At 33.9% G+C, this 24,427-nt stretch overlaps 14 protein-coding genes across 14 annotated transcripts; 7 read left to right on the forward strand and 7 right to left on the reverse strand.

Annotated features, from left to right (window-relative positions):
* Positions 1-43: 43 nt before the first annotated feature.
* Positions 44-1,953, reverse strand: NAEGRDRAFT_61484 (uncharacterized protein; the record flags this gene model as incomplete). Its single annotated transcript, XM_002683500.1, has 2 exons — positions 44-1,160; positions 1,208-1,953. 2 exons carry the CDS (start codon positions 1,951-1,953, stop codon positions 44-46), a joined length of 1,863 nt encoding a protein of 620 aa, XP_002683546.1.
* Positions 1,954-2,351: 398 nt separating this feature from the next.
* Positions 2,352-3,524, forward strand: NAEGRDRAFT_45188 (uncharacterized protein; the record flags this gene model as incomplete). Its single annotated transcript, XM_002683180.1, has 1 exon — positions 2,352-3,524. One exon carries the CDS (start codon positions 2,352-2,354, stop codon positions 3,522-3,524), a length of 1,173 nt encoding a protein of 390 aa, XP_002683226.1.
* A 555-nt stretch (positions 3,525-4,079) lies between these two features.
* NAEGRDRAFT_55063 (uncharacterized protein) lies at positions 4,080-5,459 on the forward strand. The gene is made up of 2 exons (XM_002683181.1): positions 4,080-4,544; positions 4,594-5,459. The coding sequence occupies exons 1-2, from the start codon at positions 4,357-4,359 to the stop codon at positions 5,351-5,353; spliced, it is 948 nt and encodes a 315-aa protein (XP_002683227.1). The 5' UTR covers positions 4,080-4,356; the 3' UTR covers positions 5,354-5,459.
* A 36-nt stretch (positions 5,460-5,495) lies between these two features.
* Positions 5,496-7,124, reverse strand: NAEGRDRAFT_45190 (uncharacterized protein; the record flags this gene model as incomplete). Its single annotated transcript, XM_002683501.1, has 1 exon — positions 5,496-7,124. The coding sequence occupies one exon, from the start codon at positions 7,122-7,124 to the stop codon at positions 5,496-5,498; it is 1,629 nt and encodes a 542-aa protein (XP_002683547.1).
* A 644-nt stretch (positions 7,125-7,768) lies between these two features.
* On the forward strand, positions 7,769-8,920 carry NAEGRDRAFT_1917 (uncharacterized protein; the record flags this gene model as incomplete). Its single annotated transcript, XM_002683182.1, has 2 exons — positions 7,769-8,141; positions 8,193-8,920. Coding segments are annotated over 2 exons (1,101 nt in total), but the record flags the coding sequence as incomplete, so codon positions are not given.
* A 167-nt stretch (positions 8,921-9,087) lies between these two features.
* On the forward strand, positions 9,088-11,949 carry NAEGRDRAFT_77803 (ATP-dependent dead box RNA helicase). The gene is made up of 2 exons (XM_002683183.1): positions 9,088-9,687; positions 9,735-11,949. The coding sequence occupies exons 1-2, from the start codon at positions 9,200-9,202 to the stop codon at positions 11,923-11,925; spliced, it is 2,679 nt and encodes an 892-aa protein (XP_002683229.1). The 5' UTR covers positions 9,088-9,199; the 3' UTR covers positions 11,926-11,949.
* A 121-nt stretch (positions 11,950-12,070) lies between these two features.
* NAEGRDRAFT_61490 (uncharacterized protein) lies at positions 12,071-12,487 on the reverse strand (the record flags this gene model as incomplete). Its single annotated transcript, XM_002683502.1, has 1 exon — positions 12,071-12,487. The coding sequence occupies one exon, from the start codon at positions 12,485-12,487 to the stop codon at positions 12,071-12,073; it is 417 nt and encodes a 138-aa protein (XP_002683548.1).
* Positions 12,488-12,555: 68 nt separating this feature from the next.
* Positions 12,556-13,775, reverse strand: NAEGRDRAFT_29062 (uncharacterized protein; the record flags this gene model as incomplete). Its single annotated transcript, XM_002683503.1, has 2 exons — positions 12,556-13,637; positions 13,682-13,775. The coding sequence occupies 2 exons, from the start codon at positions 13,773-13,775 to the stop codon at positions 12,556-12,558; spliced, it is 1,176 nt and encodes a 391-aa protein (XP_002683549.1).
* Positions 13,776-14,116: 341 nt separating this feature from the next.
* Positions 14,117-16,045, forward strand: NAEGRDRAFT_45194 (uncharacterized protein; the record flags this gene model as incomplete). Its single annotated transcript, XM_002683184.1, has 1 exon — positions 14,117-16,045. The coding sequence occupies one exon, from the start codon at positions 14,117-14,119 to the stop codon at positions 16,043-16,045; it is 1,929 nt and encodes a 642-aa protein (XP_002683230.1).
* A 19-nt stretch (positions 16,046-16,064) lies between these two features.
* Positions 16,065-16,817, reverse strand: NAEGRDRAFT_77804 (uncharacterized protein; the record flags this gene model as incomplete). Its single annotated transcript, XM_002683504.1, has 3 exons — positions 16,065-16,203; positions 16,279-16,488; positions 16,663-16,817. The coding sequence occupies 3 exons, from the start codon at positions 16,815-16,817 to the stop codon at positions 16,170-16,172; spliced, it is 399 nt and encodes a 132-aa protein (XP_002683550.1). The 3' UTR covers positions 16,065-16,169.
* Positions 16,818-17,042: 225 nt separating this feature from the next.
* Positions 17,043-18,386, forward strand: NAEGRDRAFT_29502 (uncharacterized protein; the record flags this gene model as incomplete). The annotated part of the gene is made up of 2 exons (XM_002683185.1): positions 17,043-17,183; positions 17,394-18,386. 2 exons carry the CDS (start codon positions 17,043-17,045, stop codon positions 18,384-18,386), a joined length of 1,134 nt encoding a protein of 377 aa, XP_002683231.1.
* A 514-nt stretch (positions 18,387-18,900) lies between these two features.
* On the forward strand, positions 18,901-20,313 carry NAEGRDRAFT_82879 (aspartate aminotransferase). Its single transcript, XM_002683186.1, has one exon. It carries the CDS (start codon positions 18,976-18,978, stop codon positions 20,254-20,256), a length of 1,281 nt encoding a protein of 426 aa, XP_002683232.1. The 5' UTR covers positions 18,901-18,975; the 3' UTR covers positions 20,257-20,313.
* A 105-nt stretch (positions 20,314-20,418) lies between these two features.
* NAEGRDRAFT_60160 (uncharacterized protein) lies at positions 20,419-20,969 on the reverse strand (the record flags this gene model as incomplete). The annotated part of the gene is made up of 3 exons (XM_002683505.1): positions 20,419-20,556; positions 20,616-20,771; positions 20,832-20,969. 3 exons carry the CDS (start codon positions 20,967-20,969, stop codon positions 20,419-20,421), a joined length of 432 nt encoding a protein of 143 aa, XP_002683551.1.
* Positions 20,970-21,111: 142 nt separating this feature from the next.
* Positions 21,112-22,464, reverse strand: NAEGRDRAFT_1848 (uncharacterized protein; the record flags this gene model as incomplete). The annotated part of the gene is made up of 2 exons (XM_002683506.1): positions 21,112-21,728; positions 21,915-22,464. Coding segments are annotated over 2 exons (1,167 nt in total), but the record flags the coding sequence as incomplete, so codon positions are not given.
* Between the last annotated feature and the right edge of the window lie 1,963 nt (positions 22,465-24,427).

The following is a 24,427-nucleotide window of genomic DNA, read 5'->3' on the forward strand; positions in this document are numbered from 1 at the left end:
AATATTTTATTGTTGCAAAGACTCTTTGACATAAATTTGTGGATTATGGTTGAACTATAGGTGTATGTCTACTTTCATCAGTTCTCTCCATAATATTTCCATGCTTACCAAGAGTTCTATCCACATGTTTAATACCATTCAAAGGTTGCCAAACCAAGCGATAGTACCAATATTGTATTAATGACCAACTAGATTCCAAATCTTCCAAAGTTTTGGCAAAATAAGAGTAGTAGCATTGATCGTATGGTCTCAATACATTATCATGAATTTGATAGTACATGAGTTCAGAATTGAGGAGAATGGATCCTCCAATAGTTTGAATGAAAGGATCAAATTCTTCATTGAAATGGTAGGCCTTTCCTTTCAAACTCATTATCTTTTCAATAGCATCATGAATGGTGAATTGAACCTGATAGTCATCAATGGAGAGTTCTTGTATGGTTTTGAGATTTTTCTTTTCAGCTTTCTGAAGTGCAATATATCTGGCTGCTAACAGACAAGCCATATGGAGTTTTCTTTCGTAATGATCTTTTTCTCCATCCAAGTAATTCAACAAGGATTGATTCGCAATTCTATCAAGTTCTTGTTTTTTTGTTGATTGATTTTCTACAAGTGATAATTGATGTTTCATTAATTCTGGCGTGAAATATTTTTCATAAAATGTTCCAATCTTGGATGGGTTTCCTCCAACAATGTCATGAATAGTCTCAAAACTACAATCTTCAAATAGGTTACCATATTGAAGCTTTGACTCAAACATTTCATCCTCAATTATTTCAATGAATTTCACCTGTTCAGTGTCCATTTTCAACTCGGGTATCATTTGATAATTATAATAATTACCAGCCACTTCAATAATTGTTGGAACAAAAGCATCCAAGTACATGGCAGTAATTCTCAAAAGAACCATATCATGTAAGTTGGCTCCCCTTTCATCACTTGAAAATACATCTTCAGGAATGTCAGATTGGTATTGACGAATATCACTTCTTGACAATAGTGCCACAGATTTTGAAAATACATCCAACAGGTTAAATCCATTAATAAATAGTTTTGGTTTGACACCAAAATGTGGTTTGTATGCAAAATATTCCAATGTAGAGAATAAGAATGAGAGTACCTCAATTCCAGTTCTTTGTTTTTTACCACTCCCCAACTCTCTAAATGTTTAACTAAAATTAATATTATTTAAAAACTTGAAACTTACATGAACGCTAATAAATCTATTGAAAATCTAACTGCATTCGAAATTTTACAATCATAATAGGGAAGTTTTTCACTAATTTTCTCAATCAACAGTAAAATGACCTCTTGTGAATGATCACTACTCAATTTTTCATATAATTTTTTGATTTCCACACTCGATTCCACTATAGATTTAATCTCATCTCTTGTTGAGATGAACTTTTCTAAAAAGTAATAATTTATATTATTTCGTTCTGTTAATATTTTCATCAGGTCTGATACTCCAAAATCATTACTTGCCCTCTTTACACACTTTATCAATTCTTGAATGCAAATCTGATCCAGACAATACTCTGCAAAATGATCAAAATCTATCGGAAGTTGTGTATTATTAATTTCCTCCCTTGTTTTTAGAAAATATGTTTCAAAATCCAAATAAATAGGAACTCCAACATTTTGTGTTACAATCTTTTCCATAACTTGCAGCATGGTTTGTGTCTTTCCACATCCATCTGGTCCAACAAGAAATAAACACCTCCGTGATGTAGTATCCTCACTCAATAATCGTTGAATTTTAGAAATGATGAGTCTTTTCCTAGCAAATTTAAATTCCCTTCTCTCGTTATTGGTCACTATAGATTTCAAAACTCCAAAACTATTATGAAATAATCTTCCTTGAGCAATTTGATTAATAGTTGTGGTGACTCTATTTTTTCTGTTGAAGGAAGAAATTCCTCTTCCACAAGTCGTCTTGATGGCTTGTTTCATTTTTTAAATATTTAATTCATCAACATAATAATTAATCTTTTTTTTATTGTTCTTTTTCTTTTCATAGTGATAGGCAAATTTAGTTGGATTAAAGATAATCCTCTCTTTTGATAATTATTTTTACTATTAAATTCATTCACTTGTTGTAATCTTTCTTGATATTTTGTAATTTCAATAATTCTATCCCACATTAAACATCATTCTATGAACAAAGATAACAATGTGTAATAATAGTACGTAAGAAGATATTGCTAACTTTGTATCACAATTTATGATACTGGAGCACAAAAACTCAGTTGCTGTTGCAGTACTGTACTTCTACTGGGAGAGAGAGTGATGTATGCACAGCTGTGAATCTTCATCCTTAAAAAAATTCAAATAATAACCTGCAACCAGAGATGTTGTCTCGTCGTGCCAACATAATGTCGATGAGTATGGGAAAGGCCTTGATCCTTACTGTATTGTTGGTATTGTCCTTGTGCGTTTTGGGTTCGACTGCTCAAGATATTTCATCCCTGTTGAGTGCCATTAAGCAACAAACCTCAACAAGTGGTGGCAGTGATTCATCCTTAACCGCCGAGGAAATTAAGAAGGTCTATGATGAAAAGAGGAAGAATTTGGAAACTCTCAGAAAGACTGAAGTTTCCCTTCTTGCCGTTGAGGAAGCCATCAGGAAGTACGGAAGTAATAATTTATTATACAAACAACGTTTGGAAAAATTGAATGAAATCGCTGCTGTTAAACGTGTCCTTCAAAATGAAGTTGCGTCTTTAATGTTCTTGTGTGAGGAAAAGAAGTGTAATGCTGTCAAGCCAAAGGAGGAACCAAAGCAAACTGTTCAATTGGCACCTGCTGTACCTCCAACTGTCACGGCTCCACAACCTGCTGTTCTAGGTCAACAAGTTGTTTCATCAGTACCAATGGCTACAATGACTATTGGTCCTATTCCACTTGATGGAGATAGACCTCATCGCAAGAGAAGTGCTCCACCAGCAATGAAAAAGGATGATTTCATTGATAGAAAGCAACAAGAGGAAGAAATTGAACAAATTTTCAAACCACCAGTCTCAACACTTTCATTTGGAGAAGACTTCCCAGGGTTTGATGAACCTCCAATGCCTGAAGAACCTTCCATTCCAGAACCATCTATTCCAGAAACAGGTTTTGGGAAGAAAAAAGTCTCAGGGGCTGTATGGCCTTTTGAAGAACAAGAAGATGAAATTGTCAAATATTCTTCTCCAACAACTGAATCTGGCCAAACACCAAGAAAATCAAAGAAGGAAATCAGAAAACCTACCAAGAAATCAGTTCAAAAGAGACGAGGCAAAAAGGATTATGCCAAACCAGTACAAAATAATTTATTAAATCTATTGAAAAATAAGAAGAATGGAAAGAAGAAATTCACAAGAAAGTCATCTGGTGGAAAGAAGAAGTCATCTGGAAAAAAGGATCTTTCTCCAAAATCAGCAGGCAAAAAGTCAGCACGTGGAAAGCAAGTAAAAACTAAATCCACCGAAACTGCTCAAAAAAAAACCAAAAGTGCCAAGAGAAATGGTAAGGCAAAGAATTAACAAGTTGTCTTGACATAATACTACCTTTGCTCTCTTCCGTACTTTCTTGTGTACACTGTTATCCACAATGAATTAATAAAGATGTGTTGAAAGTGGAGAAAGAAATATTAGGTTTAACGCTATTGCAATCATTACCAATTCCATTAGCAATTGAAGAAATATTTATTATTTAGAGGTTAATTAATACCAATATTTATAATATTGTCATTATATTAGTGTGTTGAAGTGGTGAAAGGTTATTTAATAACATTTGAAACTACTGTAATTATTTACAAAATCTTTACACAGTGGTTTGATAAAAATTGTGCGACACCACCAGAACATTAATAAAAATGGAATCTATCCTGTTCCTCCTATTCTGCTAGTCAACCACGATTGGGATGGCTAGGAGCAACAGCCAATGGCTGTTTTATGGTGATAAAATCATTTCACCAAGGTTAATTTTTCTGATGATCCTCAATAAACTAATTCCTCTCTCTACTGTTTATTCGTATGAATTTAAAGAATATTTCGAGTGTGTGCACTTAATCATCAAAAAAACTAACCAATGACCACCACAAGTACTGATGATTCGAACAATGATTGTCAGTGTGGTGCTGATGACGTTTGTTGTGTACCACCTCAATCCGAAATAAATGTGGAAAAAGAGATGATGATTCATGCATCTACAACAACATCTCAAACATCATCTCAAAACTATTTCACAAAAGAAAAGGAAATTGAAAAATTGAAAAGTGAACTCTTGCATTACAAACAACAACATTCTGATTTTAATACAATTATTCAAGCTTTGAAACCACATCCTCCACAACCTACATTTCTCTCACCTGCCATGGTTTTGAACAAGATGAAGAATGATGGTATTAGAAAATCAAAATTAACAATTGACCAATTAATAATTCTTTCAGTCATGTCTGGATTATTTATTGGATTCGCAGGAACTTTTGCATTGTTTACTGCTGGCAATTGTAAAACAATGGAAATTGATAATCCAGGTTTAAACAAATTCTTTTTTGGAGCGTAAGTTTAAATCATTCTTTAAATTGTCAAGTGTTGAATGAAATTTTAGAGTCTTCCCTATTGGTTTGATATTGGTAATCATGTTGGGTACTGAATTATTCACTGGAAATAATCTTGTTCTTCTAATTGGTTTCTTCTCAAGAAAGTGGAGAAACAAAAAGATAGGTCTTCACTATCTACAAGTCTCTAAGAACTTACTCATCTCATTCGTATTCAATGTGTTGGGAGCTGCATTATTTGCCTACTTGTTTGTCTATCTTGTTCAACCAACTAGTGATGCACATTGGGTTACAACAGTGAAGAATATTGCTGTGGCTAAAGTTGCCAAGTCATTTGGTCAGATTGTCTTGTTGGCAATTGTTTGTAACATGATGGTCACTCTGGCCGTGTTTATTACCAATGCAGCCACAACAGTTGAAGGTAAGATCATTGGTGCCTGGCTACCTATCATGGCGTTTGCTGCTACAGGTTTTGAGCACTCCATTGCTAATACATTCTTCATTCCATTGGCAATGATGTATGGTGCTGATGTTACGGCCTATCAATTCCTAATTGATAACTTGTTACCATCAACGATTGGTAATATTATTGGAGGATCCATTGTGGTTGGTTGCTTCTTCTACTATGTTCATGATTTTAGAAGTAATCATCCTAGAATTGTGTTCAATTTAATTGAAAAGATGTATGCCAAGTTGAAGATGTGGTTTTTGAAGAGATTGAGGCAAGAATTACCAGTTGTGGATGAGGAAAATAAGGAACAAAGAGAAATTGAAATGCAACAAGTGGATTCTTCGGCTCAGATGGTGTGAGTGCCTGTTGGGAGTTTTACCATGATGATTTTAAGTGGTGGTGATTTTCAGATACATTTCAAATTAGTTCACACAAGCTAATAAAGAACCTTGCGAAATTGTGAGGTGATTATATGAATTAGTGCATAACATCATCCTACAATTAAACATCATCTTTATTTTCAATGATTGAAAAGAGAAATGGTGCTATTTGTACAAGAAGATTCCTATTTCTTTCAAACTCCTTTTCAACTTGTTCCAAACGGGATGCTGATTTTTGAAAGTTTGCTTGTGTTAGCTCTTGACTGAGTAGATAAATAATTTCACACAATTGAGTGCATTGATCAAAAATAGTATAGATTGGTATCATGATTTGCTTCTTATTGAGGAAACATCTTTGATGTATCTTTAGGATGGCATTGGTATGTATTTTTCTAGCTGTCTCAAAGTCTTTGGTTTCTGTGGAAATTGACTTTTCCATAGCCATAAATTCGCTATCAGTAACTTCTGTATGTAAATAAAATTGTAAATTGTACATGAAATTTGACATTTTAGACCTCAACACTAGTGTCCAAGAAAGCTCTGGGAATGGTTTTGAAGATCTACTTCTAGTAAGGGGTAGCCACGAGTTGGAGAGTTTCAATTCCATTCTTTTACAAGTTAACATGAATTGGAAAATATCATTGTAAAGCTCAATAATATCTTCTGTAAAGAAGAGATTGAGCGGCCAACCAACTCTGAATTGCAGAGAAATTTCATTAGGCCAATGTTTGGATTTGAGAAGGTCAAATTTGGTAGAATCCTCCTTAAGAATTATCTTTTCATAGCTTGGAGTAAAGATGTTCAAAAACTTTTCACCCTCAGCTGAGCTCTTTGATGAAGCTTGTTTGAAAATATTTTTCAAATCCTTTTGTAAATGTTGTGGTGTATAGTGTTGTGAGAATATCTTTTCTAAATCCTCGATCAAATAGAGGAAAAAGTCTCCCATTCCCAAGAAAAAGTAGTCCCTAATTGACTTGATATGGCCCAGCAAATCACAATCCGACACTACCAGATTCCACAAATGACCACCAACAGTCATGCGTATCTTGTCAATCGTAAACTCGAAATTAAATGAATTGTATCTCTTTTTAGTCTCATGTATGTTCATGGCTTGTTTAAATTCTACCAGCTCGTCATTTGGTAGCTTGTATTGATTATGTGTATTTGATATGGTGTTAAATGTTTGCAGTACCTTTATGGCCTTCCCTATGAATAAAATTTTATGGGCAACTCGAAGTGAAATATATGATGGAATTTCATCAGTATTGAGAACGAATTGCTTATTCCAATTATCTCTGTTAGCATGAGAGGATGAAATACTTTCATCCAAATTAGAATTATTCAAATTAGATTGATTATCTTCATAAATAAAAAACTCGCTTTGATTAGATATTATTCCATAAATCATCCATGCTGATATTTGTTTCATCAATACTACATTGCAGTGAAAAAGTAATTTAGTTATAGTAGCCTCAATAATAGGTATTCCAGAAAATGTAGAATTATGTAAAAAATCTAACAATCTGGCTCCAATTAAATTTTCACTTTCAACTTGTTGAATGATATCTAGTAATTTAGGGAAAATAATTTCATAATCTCTTAGTAATTGTTTTAAATAGGTGAGTGGCATTATATTTTGTATTGTCTCACTTTCAGAATCATCTTCAAATACACAAAACTCTTGTTCAGCTTTTGTCAAAATCCTCAGATATCCTTCCAAAATTTCCTGCAATCCCTGTTTAAAAGCCATGATATATAACGATTTACTATTGGTTCTCTCCAAGAAATCGGAAAGCTTTTTATAATAAAATCCAATATTACACACTTGTTGTATGATTTGTTTTTCCGATTCATGAAGAAAGGGTAACTGATCATCCAAATAAAAACCCTCCTTCTTTCCAACCTCCATTGATCGATACACAATGATATCACCTGAAAATCCAGAGAGTGCCAATAGAATTTCGTGCAACATTTTTTTTTATCTTTTTTGGCGCCAAACCTTTGAATCACAATACAATTTAAGCTTGTGTTTGTGGTGTCTGAGAAATGACATTTAATGTTGCTGCTAGTTTCAAATAGTCGATCAATCTGAATCAGTTGACTTGGAATGCTTAACCAAATTTATTAAATCTGATTCTAGATTTGCTTATCAAGATTTCATGATCAACCAAGTAGAACACATTGTCAAATTACTTGAATAACTGAAAATAAACTAAAAAATTTGTCAAAGCTCACTATTAATAAACCATTGCATCTCACACAATTAACCTCAAGAAGGAATTCCTTCAAAGGCGCCAAACATTTCTTCTTGTAATCACACAAGAATTAAAATCAAGAGCTGCTCAACGAAAAAAAATGACAAAGAAGAGAAACACTGCTTCAAAGAGAAAGGCCGAAGAAGAAGAAAAGACAACTCCTACTGAAACCAAGGAGGAAGAAGAAGAAGTAGAAGTGTACAAAAAGAAGACAAGTACTGGTTCTAGAAAGGGCATCCGTAAGGCTGTTGCTCCTCTCTCTTCCGAAGAAAAGAAGGAAAAGGAAATCAAGGCACGCAAAGAATCAGTAGAAGCCAGAAAGAAGAGAAAGGTTGAAAAGACCGTAAAGAAGAAGCACAGTGTTGTTGAAATTGAAAATTTATGGCAAGGATGGAAGGAAGTTTTCCTCGTTGGTACTGAGTGGAATTGTTATGATTTAGTTTATAATGTGGATTGGGATTTTGAACATCTTCATGATTTTTTATTCTATGATGAGGATAGTGCAACAATTAGTGGAGAAGGAGAGGAAGAACAAAAACCACCAGAACATGTTCTTCCAAAAGGAAAACAATGTTTTGTCTTTGGATGTACTGAACCACAACTTATTGATAATGAAATGGTCTACATTCCAGCTCTTGTTGCCGTTGTTAGTGATCTTGCTCCACCAACCACTATCGGTATTAAATCCGTTCAAATGGTAAATGAAGAAATTGTGGATATGAAGAAGCTTAAAATGTCTTGGGTTCCATTCATTCCAAGAGAAGATAAGAGTCAAAATATTGGACAATCCAATATTCCAAAAGTCTTTGCTTTGCATTGCAACTTGAGAAGAAATTTGCTTTCCAAGATGAAGGAAGAAGATGTCAGAAAGTATGAATACTGTCTGCCATATTGTTTCAGACCAAATCGTGTAGTTGAAGAAATCAAGAAAGATAATGAAGGAGCTATTGAACTCTTATACGTTCTTGACAAGTCTGGTAGTGTTCAATTCAGTTTTGATCCAAAAGAAGATGACATTGATACAATTATTGAAGAAGTTTGTGAAGACAATGATTTGGATGCTGATGTTTACAGTGCAAAATTAAAGACCTTCATTAAGGATGAAGTCAAGAAACACAAGGAAACTGTCCAAAAGAAAGTCGAAGCCAAGGAAGAGGAAATCAGCAAATTGAGCGAAGAGCAAAGAAAATCTTTGAATGAAATGAAGGTCTACAAATTCTATCCAAAGAATACCAAACCAGATTTGTCATCATTCAAGGTTGCCTATGTTAATAGATATTACGGAAAGGCTGATGTTACATTGTAATCTGTGCCACACACAATAAAAACAAAATTTTCACTTAAACCCACTCTCTCTTTCGACCAAGAAGAAGCGAATATGCTTTCCAGTAAACAATTTTATTGAAGATTAAAATTAATTGAACATCAAAATCAAAAAAAAACCAGCATAAAAAAAATCCTTGTTGAACATTTTCAATTTTAATATTCGGAATTTTTTATTGGCAAAAAGACAAGAACAACAATTAACAACAACAAGAACATCCGATCAATTTAACAAATAATTTGGAAAATGGAAGGATTTGACAATTTTGTTCAACGTTTAAAGGGTAACGCCTATGATATGGGTGCTGAAGAGGAAAAGTATAGAAAAAAGGAAGAGGAAAGAAAAAAGAGAAAGGAAACAGCCTTTGCAAAATTCGGACTTTCTCAACTCTTATTAAAACAAATTAAAAGATGTGGATTTTTCAATCCAACACCAATTCAGCAAAGTTCGATACCTGTTATTACACAAGGAAGAGATGTGATTGCTATGGCTAGAACTGGTTCAGGTAAAACTGTTTCTTACCTTTTCCCTCTTTTTGAGAGATTGGATTATAAACACTCTTCAATTGTTGGAGCTAGAGCTGTCATTATTGTCCCAACTAGAGAACTTGTATTGCAAGTGAATAAGGTTATTTATGATTTTATTGGTAAAACATCTGATTTGAAAACATGTATGCTTTTTGGTGGTAAATCAATGGAAGGTCAATTTGAAAGATTGAGTGCCAATCCAGATATGTAAGTAGATGATGAAATTCTATATGTTTTTTATTCATTTCTTTCAGAATTATTGCAACACCTGGTCGTTTGTTGCACATTATTTTAGAAACTGGTTTGAGTTTAAAGAGAGTGGAATATGTAGTTTTCGATGAAGCTGATCGTTTATTCGAAATGGGTCTTTCAGAACAATTATATCAAATTATTGCCAAATTACCAACAACTAGACAAACACTTTTATTCTCTGCAACACTTCCATCAGCTGTAGCTGAATTTTCTAAAGCAGGATTGACTTCACCTGAATTGATTAGATTGGATTCAGAAGTTAAAGTGAGTGATAATATTAGATTGAGTGGACTTTTTGTTAGATCGAATGAAAAAGTTGCTGCCCTTCTTTACTTGTTAAATAGTGTAATTTCTCATCGTGAGACAACTATAATTTTCATTCCAACTAGACACCACGCCGAATATTTCCTTACATTATTTACTCATTACAAGATTGAAGCAACAGTTGTTTATGGTAGTATGGATCAACAAGCTCGTATGGAAAATCTTGACAAGTTCAGAAATGGAGAAGCTAATATTTTACTTGTAACAGATGTTGCTGCTCGTGGTATCGATATTCCTGATGTGAACAATGTCATTAATTACAATTTCCCAGGTAAACCAAAGTTATTCGTCCACAGAGTTGGTCGTGTTGGTCGTGCTGGTAAAGTTGGTACTGCATACTCACTGATAGCTCCTGATGAAGTTCCATTTTTCCTTGATCTTGAATTATTCTTGGGAAGAAAATCAAGAAATGTTGTTATGGAAACAATTTATGAGGATGAAGATTCTAGGCAAGTTCCTGCTGATTTATCTGGTAGAAATTGGAGAGAATTTATTGATGGATATATTGGAATTATTCCTCAATCAATTCTTGATAGAGAAATTGAACACTTGGCACATTTGGAAAGGATTGATGGTGGCCTTTTGAATGAAAAGGAAGTTTGTGATAGAGCTTTAACACTTTATAATAGAACTAGAGGTGATCCAAGTGGTGCTTCTATTGGAAGATCTAAGGAATTGCACACTCTTGCTATTCACCCAATGATTAAGGTTTTAGAGGTCATAACAGATGAAGAAGAGGAACAACATGATATTATTGCACAAATGAAGGATTACAGACCTGGTCAAACAATCTTTGAATTTAAAGAAAAGGAAAAGAGTGCTGAAGCTGAAATTATGAAAAAGAGAAGACAATATTTGAAACAAGCTCAAGTTTTGAAACAAGTAAGAGATTATTCCATTCAATCAGGAGTTGAAAGTGATGAAGAAAATGATGCAAATGCCACCAAGGAAAAACCAAAACCAAAGTCACTTGCTGAAAGACTCTTAAGTGAAGATTCTAAACAAGACAGATTTTCCAAACTGACGAATGTTGTAGCTCCAAAGAAGAAGAAGGAATTTAAGGATCCAAACTTTTTCATGGAATATACAAAGGAAGATCAAGTTCAAGATCCATCAGAGGATCACTATGCTCTTAACGGTGCCTCCTCAAAGAAGAAACAATTGACAAGTGTCGTCTCAAGTGAATTTAATGAAATTCCACAACAAAGTATCAGCGATGCAGTTATGGATATTGGAGGTGAAACTAGAGAAGAATTGAATAATCAAAGAAAGAAGCAAGGTATGATTTGGGATAGAAAGAAGGGTAAATATGTTGTTGGTACAATGGGTATTGATGGTAAGGTCAGAAGAGATGATAATAAGAAGAAGGATACTCTCAAGACAACTGATGCCTATGCCAAGTGGAAGAGAAAAACTCACGGTAGAATTCAAGGTGTTGGTGAATTGGAAGAAAAACAAGACTTTGTCAAAGCTAGAAGTCAAGACGATGATGAAAATGGTGGTTTTGGATTTGAATCATACAGAGATGAAGGAGAAGAAATTACACTTACCAATAACAAGAAGAGGAAAAAGGCTCCTTGGGAAGAAAAAGACGAGCAAAAATCTTCCAAGAAACGTAAGAGTGCAATTAAGGAAGGTAAGGGTGGTAAAGATGAAGTCAAGACAGAAGCTCAATTGGCCAAGATTAGAAATGATAAGAAGAAACAACAACAACACAACAAGGTCAAGTTCATGATGAAGAAACATGGTGCTGCTTCCGTTTTAGGTTCACTTCAAAGAAAGGGTATGATGAAAGCTTTGGAAAACAGAAGTGCACTTCCAAACAAAAACTCAAAAGGTCAAGTTCGTCTTTTCAGAAAACGAAAATAAATTATATTCGTATTAATTTAATGTACAAATAATAGCTTATCCATATCAATTGGGTTATACTCTATATTTCTAAAGAAGAAAAATTCTATTAATTAAATAATTTGAAATAAATTCAAACTTCCAACATTCCACACAAAATATTTGTTTACAAGATACCTCTTTGTGACTTGAATTTTTGAACCAAATCAGGGAATAATTCTTCCAAAAATTTAACTTGCTCCTCCTTGGTCATGGAAAATGATGCAACATTTGATTGTTGATGATTTAATGGATAGAGAGAAACTACAGTATCCCTCAATGGAACATTCTTTTGCATTTCAGTCTTTAAATCCAAATTTAATTTTTCAATTTTTGCTTTTCCTCCCTTCTCGCATTCTCTCTTCCACGAGTATAAACTTTGAGAATTGATAACCTTTTCCGAATTGGCTCCTCCTCTCACAAAATAGTTGGATGTCAACCAAACAACAATCGGAGCAGAAATTGTATAGAAAATATAGTATCTGTGAACGTGCATTTTAGCAGCACGAAAACGTTTATGCCAATCACTTTCAATTTCAGGCATTTTTTAATAATGATAAAGAAATATTGAAAATCATTTTTAAATGATAAAAGAAATAATTATTAGTTTATTTAATCTTGTTTCCTTAATTTATGAACAACACCTTCGAGTAATGCATCAATATAGTTCAATACAACAAAAATACCAGCACATACAGCCATCAAGTCAACAATGAAATGAGTGAATGGCATACCATTTTCTTCATAGGTAATTCTGATAGGTTCAAAATTGTAAACAAAAAAGACACCTGGAAGCATCATCATCTTGGAACTATCAAATGGCATGACGTGTTTTGTGAAGGAGAATTGATAGGTATTAATAGTACTGGAGAAGTATGAGGAACCAATGTATGTTGTTGGAACAGCCTTAATGAAATATTTGAAAAGAGCTGTCTTTGGAGCTTGAGCATCACTTTCCTCAATCTTTGGAATGATACCAACAGTTTCATCGAGTGGATAAGTAACATGTGGAATTCTCAAACCAAATGAAAGTGAGTGAATAATATGAGTACTATTGTATCTATCAACGAGAATTGGATTAAATTCGTGAATGTGATGAACTCTGGTTTCATATTCTTGAGAGAATGAACGTCCAGGAAGGAAGTGGAAATTACCATTCACCTTTTGTACATCCAATGTACCATAAATGTTACATCCAGGATGATTCTTAGAAGCATCAAATAAACATTGTTCAACATCCTCAACTCGTGGAGCTGGCAATCCATTTCTCTTATAAACTTCCATAACATCTTGGCAAGTATTACAACATTCCCCTCTTCTTTGCTCAACATAACAGGTGCCACAATACATAATACTATGTGGATCTTTTGTTGGATCGTACTTATCTTGTGGCATTTCAGTTCCGAGTTTTGTTTTATGTTTTGGTGATTCCAAATGAGTAATTCTTCCTGATGAATCGACTGGAACTTTATGAATGTGGTGAGCAACATCAATGGCAGCATCTCCACTAGCATCAACAGAATCCACATGAAGATCGTAACATTTTAAATCAGGGAATGAAATATTAAAGAAAATAACAACTCTATCCTCAACTTGAATATCAACAGAGAGTGTATCCCGTCTGTTAATACTAAGATATCGGATCAAGGCTGATCCAACAAGAAAAATTATAATAATGAGAGCCAGAATAGAAACTATTACGATCATCACTATTACTGTATAGTATATTTTAACTTACCAACACCACCCAATGAAGTTTTCTTTGTTGCTATGGAATCTGTTTTTGAATACAAATCAAATGATCGTATACTTTTCATAATTTTACTCTTCATTTCCGTTTTGGATTTAATTTCGCTAGCATAGTTTGATGATGAATAGCTATCGGATGTTCCAGGTCGTCTTCTAAGACCATCATTAGGATTTCCACCATATGAATAGTTGGGTGTTGATGATGGTTGGAACATTTTTTTAATATTTTCTCTTCTTGTTATTCATCATATGATGATGTAATTTTCGAAAATACAATTTCATTTCTATAGTATTAACAAACTACTAGCATATAAATTTCCAATATTATTATTATGAAATCCGTTCTTTAATTCCTTCATATTACACGCATCATGTAATCGACAATAAGAATGTGAAAGCATTCAAATAAAGAGTTGAAAAAAAAATGTTCATCAAAAAAGGACCAACAACAGTCACTAGCAATGGTGGTACTAGTAAAACCGAAAATAACAAGAAGAATTCCTCTGGTTCTACCACTCCAAAAAAGAAGATTGAAAAGATTACACCACAAAAAGAAGAAATTGTTCCTGATGAAGATATGATGATTTCGGATGATGAAAATGTTGCTTCTGAAGAAACAACAAAACAGAAACAACAACCAAGTCATCACAAGAAAGTTAATGATAGTTTGACAAGTATTCTCTTTGGTGGATATAAATCAGCAGCAAAGGATCTTTCAATTAATTTATTTAATTCATCAGATGAGCTCAATCTTCAAAAGATAATGACTGATGATGAATTAATATTTGGTGAAACAAAAGCTAAGGTTTCTACCTTCAATGAATTGAAATCTGACATTGAGCAACAAGATGATTCTGATTTATTCTATGTTGAAAAGCCTTCTATTCATCAAAATGATGAAATGTTGGATGAAGGTGAAGTTTCTAAAAAGAAGATGAAGCTTATTAAATTAAAACCTGCTTGGGAAGATGTTTATACAAAGGAATTACGTATTGCCAATGATGATGACGAAGAAGAAATTGAGGAAATTGACCAAGATGGAATTACTCAAAGTCTTGTTCAAGGATTTTTAAAGAGAAAGAGAGATGGACAAAATTCTTCAATTTTATTAGGTTCAGAATATGAAAAGAAGATGAGAAAGATTTATACACACTTATTCCCAACTCCTCACTGGGCAAAACTCAAAGTTAAACAATATGAAAATGAAAATCAAGATGGAACTGTATCAATTAGAGAAGAAATCATTGATGAAAATAATTTGAATCAAACTGCAGACGAAATTTTACAAAAATCCTCAGAAAAGACCATTGTAGAATCATTGAATAATCTTGATAGGTTTAAACTTGCCTATCAAAAGCTTAATGATATCAATGGACAAGAACGTGTTGGACAAGTTTTCAGCATTGCATTCCATCCAAATCTTAATATTGCTGCCGTTTTGAACTCTGATAAGAAGATTAGAATTTTCACTGTTGATGGTGAACTCAACCCAATTTTGGACAGACTGCAAATAACCAACCAAGGTGATAATGACTTGAAGAGTATTGCCTTCACAAAGGATGGTAAATCAATTATTTCATTCTTGGATAAATCAGCCTACTTCCTCATGACAGATATGGACAGTGGTAAAACAAGAAGAACTCAAAAGCTATTCTCACGAAGGAGACGTGGTGATGAGAAGGAAGGTGGTAAATTCCTCTTACACAATGCCTTTGATGTTTCAAATGATAACAAACTTATAGCAGTCGCTGATGATATTGGTAGTGTCTTGCTCATTTCTCGAAAGACTCTCAATATCAAACATACATTCACATCCAACATGACACAAGTTTCTGGTGTTACATTCAGTGAAGATTCCAAGACTTTGTTTGTTGTGGGTAAGGGTGGTAAGGTATATGTCTATGATGTAGAAAGTGAAAAGATCAAACATATTTTCGCTGATCATGGTTCCATTCATACTCATTCTGTTGCTGTTTCTCCTGATATGCAATATATTGCCACCGGATCAACATCTGGTGCTGTGAATCTCTATCGTTGGGCAGATGTTTTCAATGGACAAGCTCCAAAACCTCTTGGAACATTTATGAATTTGACAACCACTGCCAATTATTTAAGGTTTACCTCTGATTCTCAATTGTTGCTTTTTGCTTCCACTGAAAAATCGAATGCATTCCGTTTTGCTCACATTTCCTCCCTCTATGTCTATTCCAATTTCCCTGGTGAAATTAGTATGAAGAAACAATATTCTTTCAATTCAATAACTTTGAGTTCATCATCGAGTTTCCTCTCATTGGGTTGTCAAAGTGGACCAGTCATTCTTTTCAAACTTCCATACTATGCTAATAAACAATAATTTGTTGTTCTTTTAAGATTTAGATTTAGTGATTTTTCACTCCGAGTTTTATTGGATCAATCCCACAGTGACTATATGGATGTTTTTACATAAATAATTTTAAGTTTTTAAATTGTGTGTTTGCTTATTCGACAGCTCTTTCTCCTCTCATCAATTTACTATTTGTTCCATTCATGCATGAAAATATTGATGCAGAAAATATTAGCTAAACTTTGAAAATCATTAATACTTACGCTCTGACTTCTCTGATGGTCTTTTCATCAACAGCGTGTGTATACTTTTGGACCTTGTCTTTGCATTGTCTGATGACATCAACACCGTGTTTATACCAACAATCTTCGACATCCTTTCGCAAAAGTTCAACTTCAGCAGTGTAGACAGTCCATTCTCTGGCAACCCAAGTCTTGAATTCAATGAGTTGGTTAGCGCTTGTACATTCTCCCCTGTTGTTTTATAATTATTATTATTGACAAAGAAATAAATCGCCATCATAAAATCCACATAAATTCCACAACAATTTGTCATCATCATAATTATTTAAATTAATCCAGCAATTATTATTCATTATCATCACATCATCCACACAGAATATATCCTCCTAAATTTTCAACACTTACTTTAAACATGGTGAAACTTCCAATGGATTCTTTCTGAGACGGAGTGGTTTATTACCAGTTCTCCACTTATCGGCATTCAAAAATTGATAATTTGGTGCTGATTCTTCGTATTGGTTATTGACTTTAGGGGTATCGACTTCAGGGGAACCGCTCATTTTTATTAAAAATTTACAAGAATATTTTTAGGTTTTTTAAAAATTAAAAAAACAAGTCGTTTGCCAGTTTTTGTATTTCAATACATTATCTTGCACTATTAGGAAGAAACCTTAGTATTGAAGGAATCATAGTAGGAACAGCTATATATATTAATTTTATAATTGTCGGAAATGAGGAAGCGAAATGTTTTTGTGGATCAGGATTTAATGATGCTTTCCAATACAATGGAATTTAGACCACTTGTTATTGACCAAGGAACAGGAATGACAAAGGTTGGATTTGCAGGTGATGATATGCCACTATTGTTGCTGCCAACGGTAATGGCACCTGATGAGCTTCATTCCGATCCTCATCACAGCAAGTTTGTAGGCCAAAAGGGATCTCAAGCAACCTCAACAACCAATAATCCAGATGCTAAAAAAGGAGGGCAAGAAAAAACGCCAGAAGTCAATGTCGCCACAAGTGAGGAGGATGTAAACTACTTGATTGGTGACGATGCTATTGGAGTGGATCGTTCATCTGGAGCCATATCTAGATCAGCAAAATATTTTTCTTACAACTCTAACAATTTCAAGAATTTCAATGAAAAAAGGGACATGAGAATGTTGAGCAGTCTTCATTTTCCAATGGAGAGAGGTGTTGTGGATGATTGGGATATGATGGAAAGAATTTATGAGTCTATTTATGTGAATCAGAAAATTAATACAGCCCCAGAAAACCAACCTCTACTCATTTCAGAAGCTTGTGAAAACCCAAAAGAAAATAGATACCACATGGCCGAAATACTCTTTGAAAAATATAAGGTTCCATCAATATATATTGCATCTCAACCAGTACTTTCGCTCTACTCAACTGGTAAATCAAGTGGACTTGTTGTGGAGATTGGACATGGAGTTTCTCAAACAGTGCCAATCTTTGAAGGATTCCCACTCTACCACGCTATTGTCAAATCAGAATTTGGTGGTCTTGACATTACCAACTATTTGAGACAATTGCTCGAGAAGAATAAGCGATATGAAGAGCTGATCAATTACAATACTATTGCTGGATATAAGATTTTAACAGAAATGAAAGAAAAACTATGTTACATTTCACAAAACATTGCCGAGGAGCAGTACAACGTAGGCCTCTCTGAATATGTTCTTCCAGATAGAAAGGTTATTCAAATAACTCATGAAGCTTACAAATGCCCTGAAGCTCTCTTTTACCCAAAACTGGCTGGAAAAACAAACATGTTTGGTGTTCATGAGGCTCTTTTCCATGTCTATGACAAATCGGATGATTACATCAAACAAATACTGATGGACAATATAGTTCTGGCTGGAGGTTCAACTATGTTTACTGGATTTAAGGAACGCTTAATTGCTGAATTCTCAAGAATACTCACCGAAAAGACAGGAAGCTCAAGAATTACCGATAAGAATGTCCGAGCAGAAAATGACAGAGTTTTTGGATCATGGATTGGTGGCTCAATACTTGCCTCTCTACCAACGGTTCAAAACTTGTGGATAACAAGACAGGAATATGACGAGCATCATGATGCTATTTTCAGTAGATGTTATGGTTAATAGAGATTGAGTTTTAAAAAGATTGAGTCATGTTTCGATTTGAACAATTTCCTAAAGATTTTCATAGGTGTCATTCCAGCTACGTATCGTAAATTAAATTAAAAACAATTTTTTGTAAATAAACTTATTGTCATGCAAAAAATTGCTGAAAAAGTAATTTCATCCACTTCTGTAAAATTCTTCAAATAAAGAAGTTTGTCTTAAAATCGCCCTGTCCTCAAAACTTCATTCCTTAACTCCCAATCAATTTAAATCGAATTAAATTGAAGCAATAAATTTACAACATTACAATATGTAACTCATCTACAGAAAACTATAATCCACAATTGACTGGATGTTAGATAGGAAAAAAAGAGGATGGGGATCCTGTTTCGTACATGATAGGAAAATTTGCCTTGGGACAATTGACTTGCAATTCTTCCTCTTGGTTGTATTCTTTGTTTCACATCGGTCATGTCAACAGCAGCTTAAAGTCCCAGGCTTGCATTGGAAAAAAACCTAAAAAAAAAATTCTCCAAACACCACAACGAAAGTTAGCTGTTACTGGATTGAAGAAAATCTCCCATCATCAACACACTAATACAACAACATGAAGAATACTGCCAGACTTGTTTTGAAGAATTCCTTCAAGCCATCATGTAGATCATTCTCTACTTGCCAAATGCAACAAGGTATTTGGGCAGGAGTTAATTATGCTCCTCTCGATGCTATTAAACAATTGACAATTAGTTTTAATCAAGACACTGCACCAAACAAGATTCTCTTGGGTGAAGGTGTCTATCGTACCAATGAAGGTAAGCCAAAGACACTCCCTTCCGTTAGAGAAGCTGAAAAGATCATCTTTGAAAAGGGTCTCGATCACGAATATCCACCAGTTACAGGAGTTGTTGATTTCTGCAAGGCAACTCAAAAATTCGCCTTTGGTGAAAACAGTGATAGAATTGCAACTGTTCAATCCATTTCTGGTACTGGTAGCTTGTGTTTGGCAGCTTGTTATATTAAGAAATTCCTCCCAGCCGACACTAAAGTTTACTTCCCAAATCCAACTTGGGTCAATCACTTTAACATTTTCCGTGCTCAAGGATTCACTGATGATCGTATCCCAACTTATAGATATTTTGACAAGAAGACTAATGGTATGGATGTTCAAGGTGCTTTAGAAGACATTAAGAATGCTCCAGCCAAGTCAGTCATTCTCTTGCACGCTTGTGCTCACAACCCAACTGGTGTTGATCCAACAATGGATACTTGGAAGAAGATTTCCGATATCTGTAAGGAAAAGCAACACTATGTTTTGTTCGATTCTGCTTATCAAGCTTTTGCTTCTGGTGATGCTAACACTGATGCTCAATCATTCCGTTTGTTCGTTAAGGAAGGTCATCAAATCATGCTCTGTCAATCATATGCCAAGAACTTTGGTTTGTACGGACAACGTATTGGTGCTTTCAATGTTGTGACTGAAAATGCTGAAGAAAAGAAGAATGTTGAAAGTCAACTTGGTATTATCATTCGTACTCAATACAGTAATCCACCTTTGCACGGTGCTAGATTGGTCACAACTGTTTTGAATACACCAGAATTGAAGGCTCAATGGGAAAAGGATGTTAAGGAATTGGCTGACAGAATTAAATTGATGAGAGCTAAATTGGTTGAAGAATTGAAGAAGGTCGGAAGCACTCGTGACTGGTCACACATTACCAACCAAATTGGTATGTTCGCCTTCAGTGGTTTGAATGAACAACAAGTTACCAAATTGAAGGAAGAATACCACATCTACATGACTAAGGACGGTAGAATTAGTATTAGTGGTTTGAACACTAACAATGTTGCTACTGTTGCTAAGGCCATGCACGAAGTTACTAAGAACTAAATTGTGAATATTATAACACCTTGTACTATTAAATAATACCTTGATAATTTATTTAAATACTATCTCAATTATTTTCATTTTAGCTTTGGAAACTTTCAAATGTTCTGACCTTTAGTTTGAAAAATTAAGGGTAATCTTATTATAAAGTACAAGTAGTTAGTTTTATTGAGTGTGCTTATCCATCATTTGCACAGTTTCCAAAATGTTTGTTCTATTGGTTTCAGTAATACATCCATTAGCAACCATTTCTTCAACAATAAAGTGGGCCTTTTCAAGATTGAACATTACATCCAATTCACACTGTTATTTAGTCACACAATTAATTTAATTAACATTTCAGTTATTATCGTCATACATACCACATTTTCAAAATATTTATCAAAAGTTTCTACGAGGCAGTGAATAAATTCCAAAATTGCAAGCTCATTTTCATGACTATCAACTCCAACAATAAAGAATAGAGAGGCATATCTTCTGTAAATTAATTTATACCCCATATGTTCAATGAAGGAACACTAATTTCCGTTATTATTAATTCTTTTTTAACAACTCCACATGATCGGAACAGTACCTACCTGATCTTCATTTCTACTCAAACACTTTCTAACAATTTCTCCTTCCAAAGCAGTTCTTTCATTAATTGTTTTAAATCTAGTATATTGGGCAAGCCTGGTTTGGCCTTGTTTATTTACAAGAAGAACAAATTCGATCATTTTTTAATAATAAAATTAATTTAAATTTGATGATAATGCATGACTTCATCATCTATGATGTAACACAACAACTGTAACAACAATGGGTTATTCATCAATAACTTGGTATTTGAAACAATTTAATAAATATTTATTATATCTCTTCTTTCAAGAATGGATGTTTAAGCATTTGTTGAGCAGTGGCTCTCTTCTCTGGTGCAATTTCCAACATGGGAAGAAGGAAATCAGTAAAATCCTTAGCGGCCTGATCTGTGAGGCCATACTTTTCCGAGAGATTCTGTTGAATGGATCGTTGTTTGAGTTTCTTGATACGAATCAAATCACCCTTAGAGGAGAAGAATTTAGTGGAACGAGAACCTCTCGAAATGAATTCATGAGGGAATGCTCCAAGAGTTTCCATAATGAGAGCCAAGTGATCGTCCTCTCTGGTATACTTCTTACCTGGTTGTGGATCGAATAAAAAGACTCCAGTTGCTAATTCATAAGCCATGCATCCAGCACTCCAAATGTCAGCTGCTGTGAAATATTTGGCACCAATAATAACTTCAGGAGCTCTGTATTGTCTAGTTTGAATTTCATCAGTAATTTTAAGATCTGTAAAACAAGAATTACCAAAGTCAGCAATTTTAACTCGAACATTAGTCAAATCAATTTGTTCATTCTTTGGTAAATTCTCAAACTTTGGAGCATTACAACCATCTTCAGAGATTTTACCTTCCTTTTCAAGGATTGAGACTTTTTCTTCCAATTCTTGTAATGCTTCCAATTTTCCATCATTTTTGAGTTTTTGTTTCAGTTTCTTAATTTGTTTTCTATTGAGTGTTGAAACATCGCGTTCTTCCAATGGTTTATCCAAATCAGGTGGTTGATAATGTTCTAAACAATTTTGTCAATTAATGTACTCAATAAATTACTTGCCCATTATATATTTAATCTTGGTATTACATTCTTCAATGAGAATATTTTCAGGTTTAATATCTGTGTGAATAATTTTACATTGAGTATGTAAGAAATCCAATCCTTTTAAAACATCTCTCATAATAGTCTTGACAATATCAAGTGGAATTCCCTTAAAATCAAATTGTTCGCTCAATTTTAACAAGTTAGAACCCATCACTTCAAATCCCATACTCATATGTGTTCCATTATTTCCTCTCACTACAAAATTATCAAACATGCCAACAATCCTTAAATTGCTATAATTAACATTACCATCCACTTGATTGAGTTCTCTATATTTCACCATAACATGATTCAATAACTTGATTTCATCCTGTGCAGCATCAGTAAAATCTTTAGAACTCTTTTGAATCTTGATAGCTCTAAAGACCTTTTCAACATAATCATAACACAACCATACAGTACTAAAATATCCCCATCCCAATTTATGAATAATAATATATCTATCATTACCAATTCGATCTCCTAAATTTACTGGATGATATCCTCCTTTTTTATATTCACTTTTTGGCTCATTTTCAGTGTCAGAATAATCCTTATCTTCATGTGTTGAAGATGCAGGTGAAGGTTGATGAACACTACTGGAAGCAGTAGCATTGGTCTTTTTGTTTACAACTTTAACTCCTCCTTTTTTTTCCTTGATTCTTTTCATTAACTGTTGAGCAATGAATGCATCAGAGTGGGTACCCGAAGCAGTCGCATCGGAGGATGACTTCTTTTTACTTGAAGGTTTTTTACTAGTTGTTGAGGAAGAGTTAGTTATTGATGGATTTGTTGCATCAGATATTGATGATGATGCTGATGATGGTAATTGTGATTCTTCAGATGATACAAGATTACTATCGGATGTCGTCTTGTCAATGGTTTCTTCACTGTTTAAACATTGTTTGGTTTCTTGTTCGTTTGACATTTTTTTTTTCAAATTTCCAGAACAAATAAATATTTGAATTTTAAATATGGCAAATTGGATTGTGTATCATGATGGTGCTCAGAGAGAAAATATTAGATTAAGGAACGACTAGTTCAAATGGTTTATTGAGTTGGGTAAAAGGAAGGCATTTTCAAAGTGTATGGAACTTTATACTTTTCACACAGGAGACTTGTTACAATTCTGGCAGATTCCATGATAGTAGGAAGTCCTGAACCTGGGTGCGTATGACCTCCAGATAAATAGAGATTATCGAGTTCGTCGAATTTGTTTCTAGGTCTAAAAGATAAACTCTGGAATAGAGTATTACTCATTGCAAATACTGCTCCAAATTCTATATTCTTCTCACTCTTCCATGTTAATGGTGTTGAAAGTTTACAATCCTCAATATGATTTCTCAAATTGGTAAATCCACATTTTTGTTCCAAAATATCAAAGGCAAGTTGCTTGGTCTTTTCAATAGTTTGTTGATCTGTCCAGTCAATTTTGCCAACCTGTAAATTTGGAACAAATACCATTACAAATAAACCTGATTTGCCTTCCTTTGATACAGTTTTATCGACAGTACATGAATTTCTTACATAAACACAAATATCAGAATTCCAATCTCCATCCTCCATTAATTTGTAACTCTTCTTAATATCTTTAGGGAATGAAATTACATGTGTTGTCACATTATCATATAATTTATCCAAAGAAAGATACATATTAAATCCACTACAACTAAATTTCTTCTTGTCAAACGTAGATGGTTTCCATGTAGAAAATATTTGATCAGCATTTGGAATATTATTCCTTATTACATAGGGTATATCAGCGTTGCAAATAATTTCGTCAAATTCATATCTTGTTGTTTGTTGTGAATTTCCATGTCTCACTTCAATGCTATTAATTAAACGTGAACCCTTCTCAATATTGAGCTTTTCTACAGTTGAATCGAGATGAATCTTTGCACCAAATTCATTGGTTAGAATGTTGGCCATTTGTTCTGAAATTTTAGAAAGTCCACTAATTTTTTGTCAAATTATGACACATCAGACAAAACTATATTACTTACCCCTCGACATGGTATATGCCAAATTGATACTCAGCATAGGGTATGAGACCATAAACAGATGGAGCCTGCCATGGACTCATTCCTAAATATTTAGCCTGATATGAAAGGATTATTTGATTCATTGGATTTTTAAAATACCTTCTCAACATGGTTGCCATTGATTTATGTAAACCAACATACGGAAGTGCTTTGATAGCATCCCAATTAATAATATCCAAATGTGAAGAATAAATCTTTTCCAATAATTTCATAGTATAGGGATACCTCTTTTCTTCAAATTTAAGCCACTCATGAAATCCCTTCACAGCATCCTTTCCAAAAACTCTATCAATTTCACTCTCCAATGCTTGTCGATGGTCCAAATCGTGACAATCAATGTGAGTCCCATCATGAAAAACAAGTCTATACATGGGATCCAATCGAATAAATTTCAAATAATCATCAACATTCCTTCCAGCATCTCTAAAAACAGCTTCCAATATAAATTTCATTATTAACAAGGTTGGTCCTGTA

This window comes from Naegleria gruberi (genome assembly GCF_000004985.1).
Source record: "Naegleria gruberi genomic scaffold NAEGRscaffold_1, whole genome shotgun sequence".
Lineage (NCBI taxonomy): Eukaryota > Heterolobosea > Eutetramitea > Acrasida > Naegleriidae > Naegleria > Naegleria gruberi.

Coding starts and splice junctions, on each gene's coding strand:
- NAEGRDRAFT_55063 (XM_002683181.1), top strand. CDS start 4,357: ATGGTTTTGAACAAGATGAAGAATGATGGTATTAGAAAATCAAAATTA. Junction 4,545..4,593: donor AACAAATTCTTTTTTGGAGC/GTAAGTTTAAAT, acceptor ATGAAATTTTAG/AGTCTTCCCTATTGGTTTGA.
- NAEGRDRAFT_77803 (XM_002683183.1), top strand. CDS start 9,200: ATGGAAGGATTTGACAATTTTGTTCAACGTTTAAAGGGTAACGCCTAT. Junction 9,688..9,734: donor TTGAGTGCCAATCCAGATAT/GTAAGTAGATGA, acceptor CATTTCTTTCAG/AATTATTGCAACACCTGGTC.
- NAEGRDRAFT_82879 (XM_002683186.1), top strand. CDS start 18,976: ATGAAGAATACTGCCAGACTTGTTTTGAAGAATTCCTTCAAGCCATCA.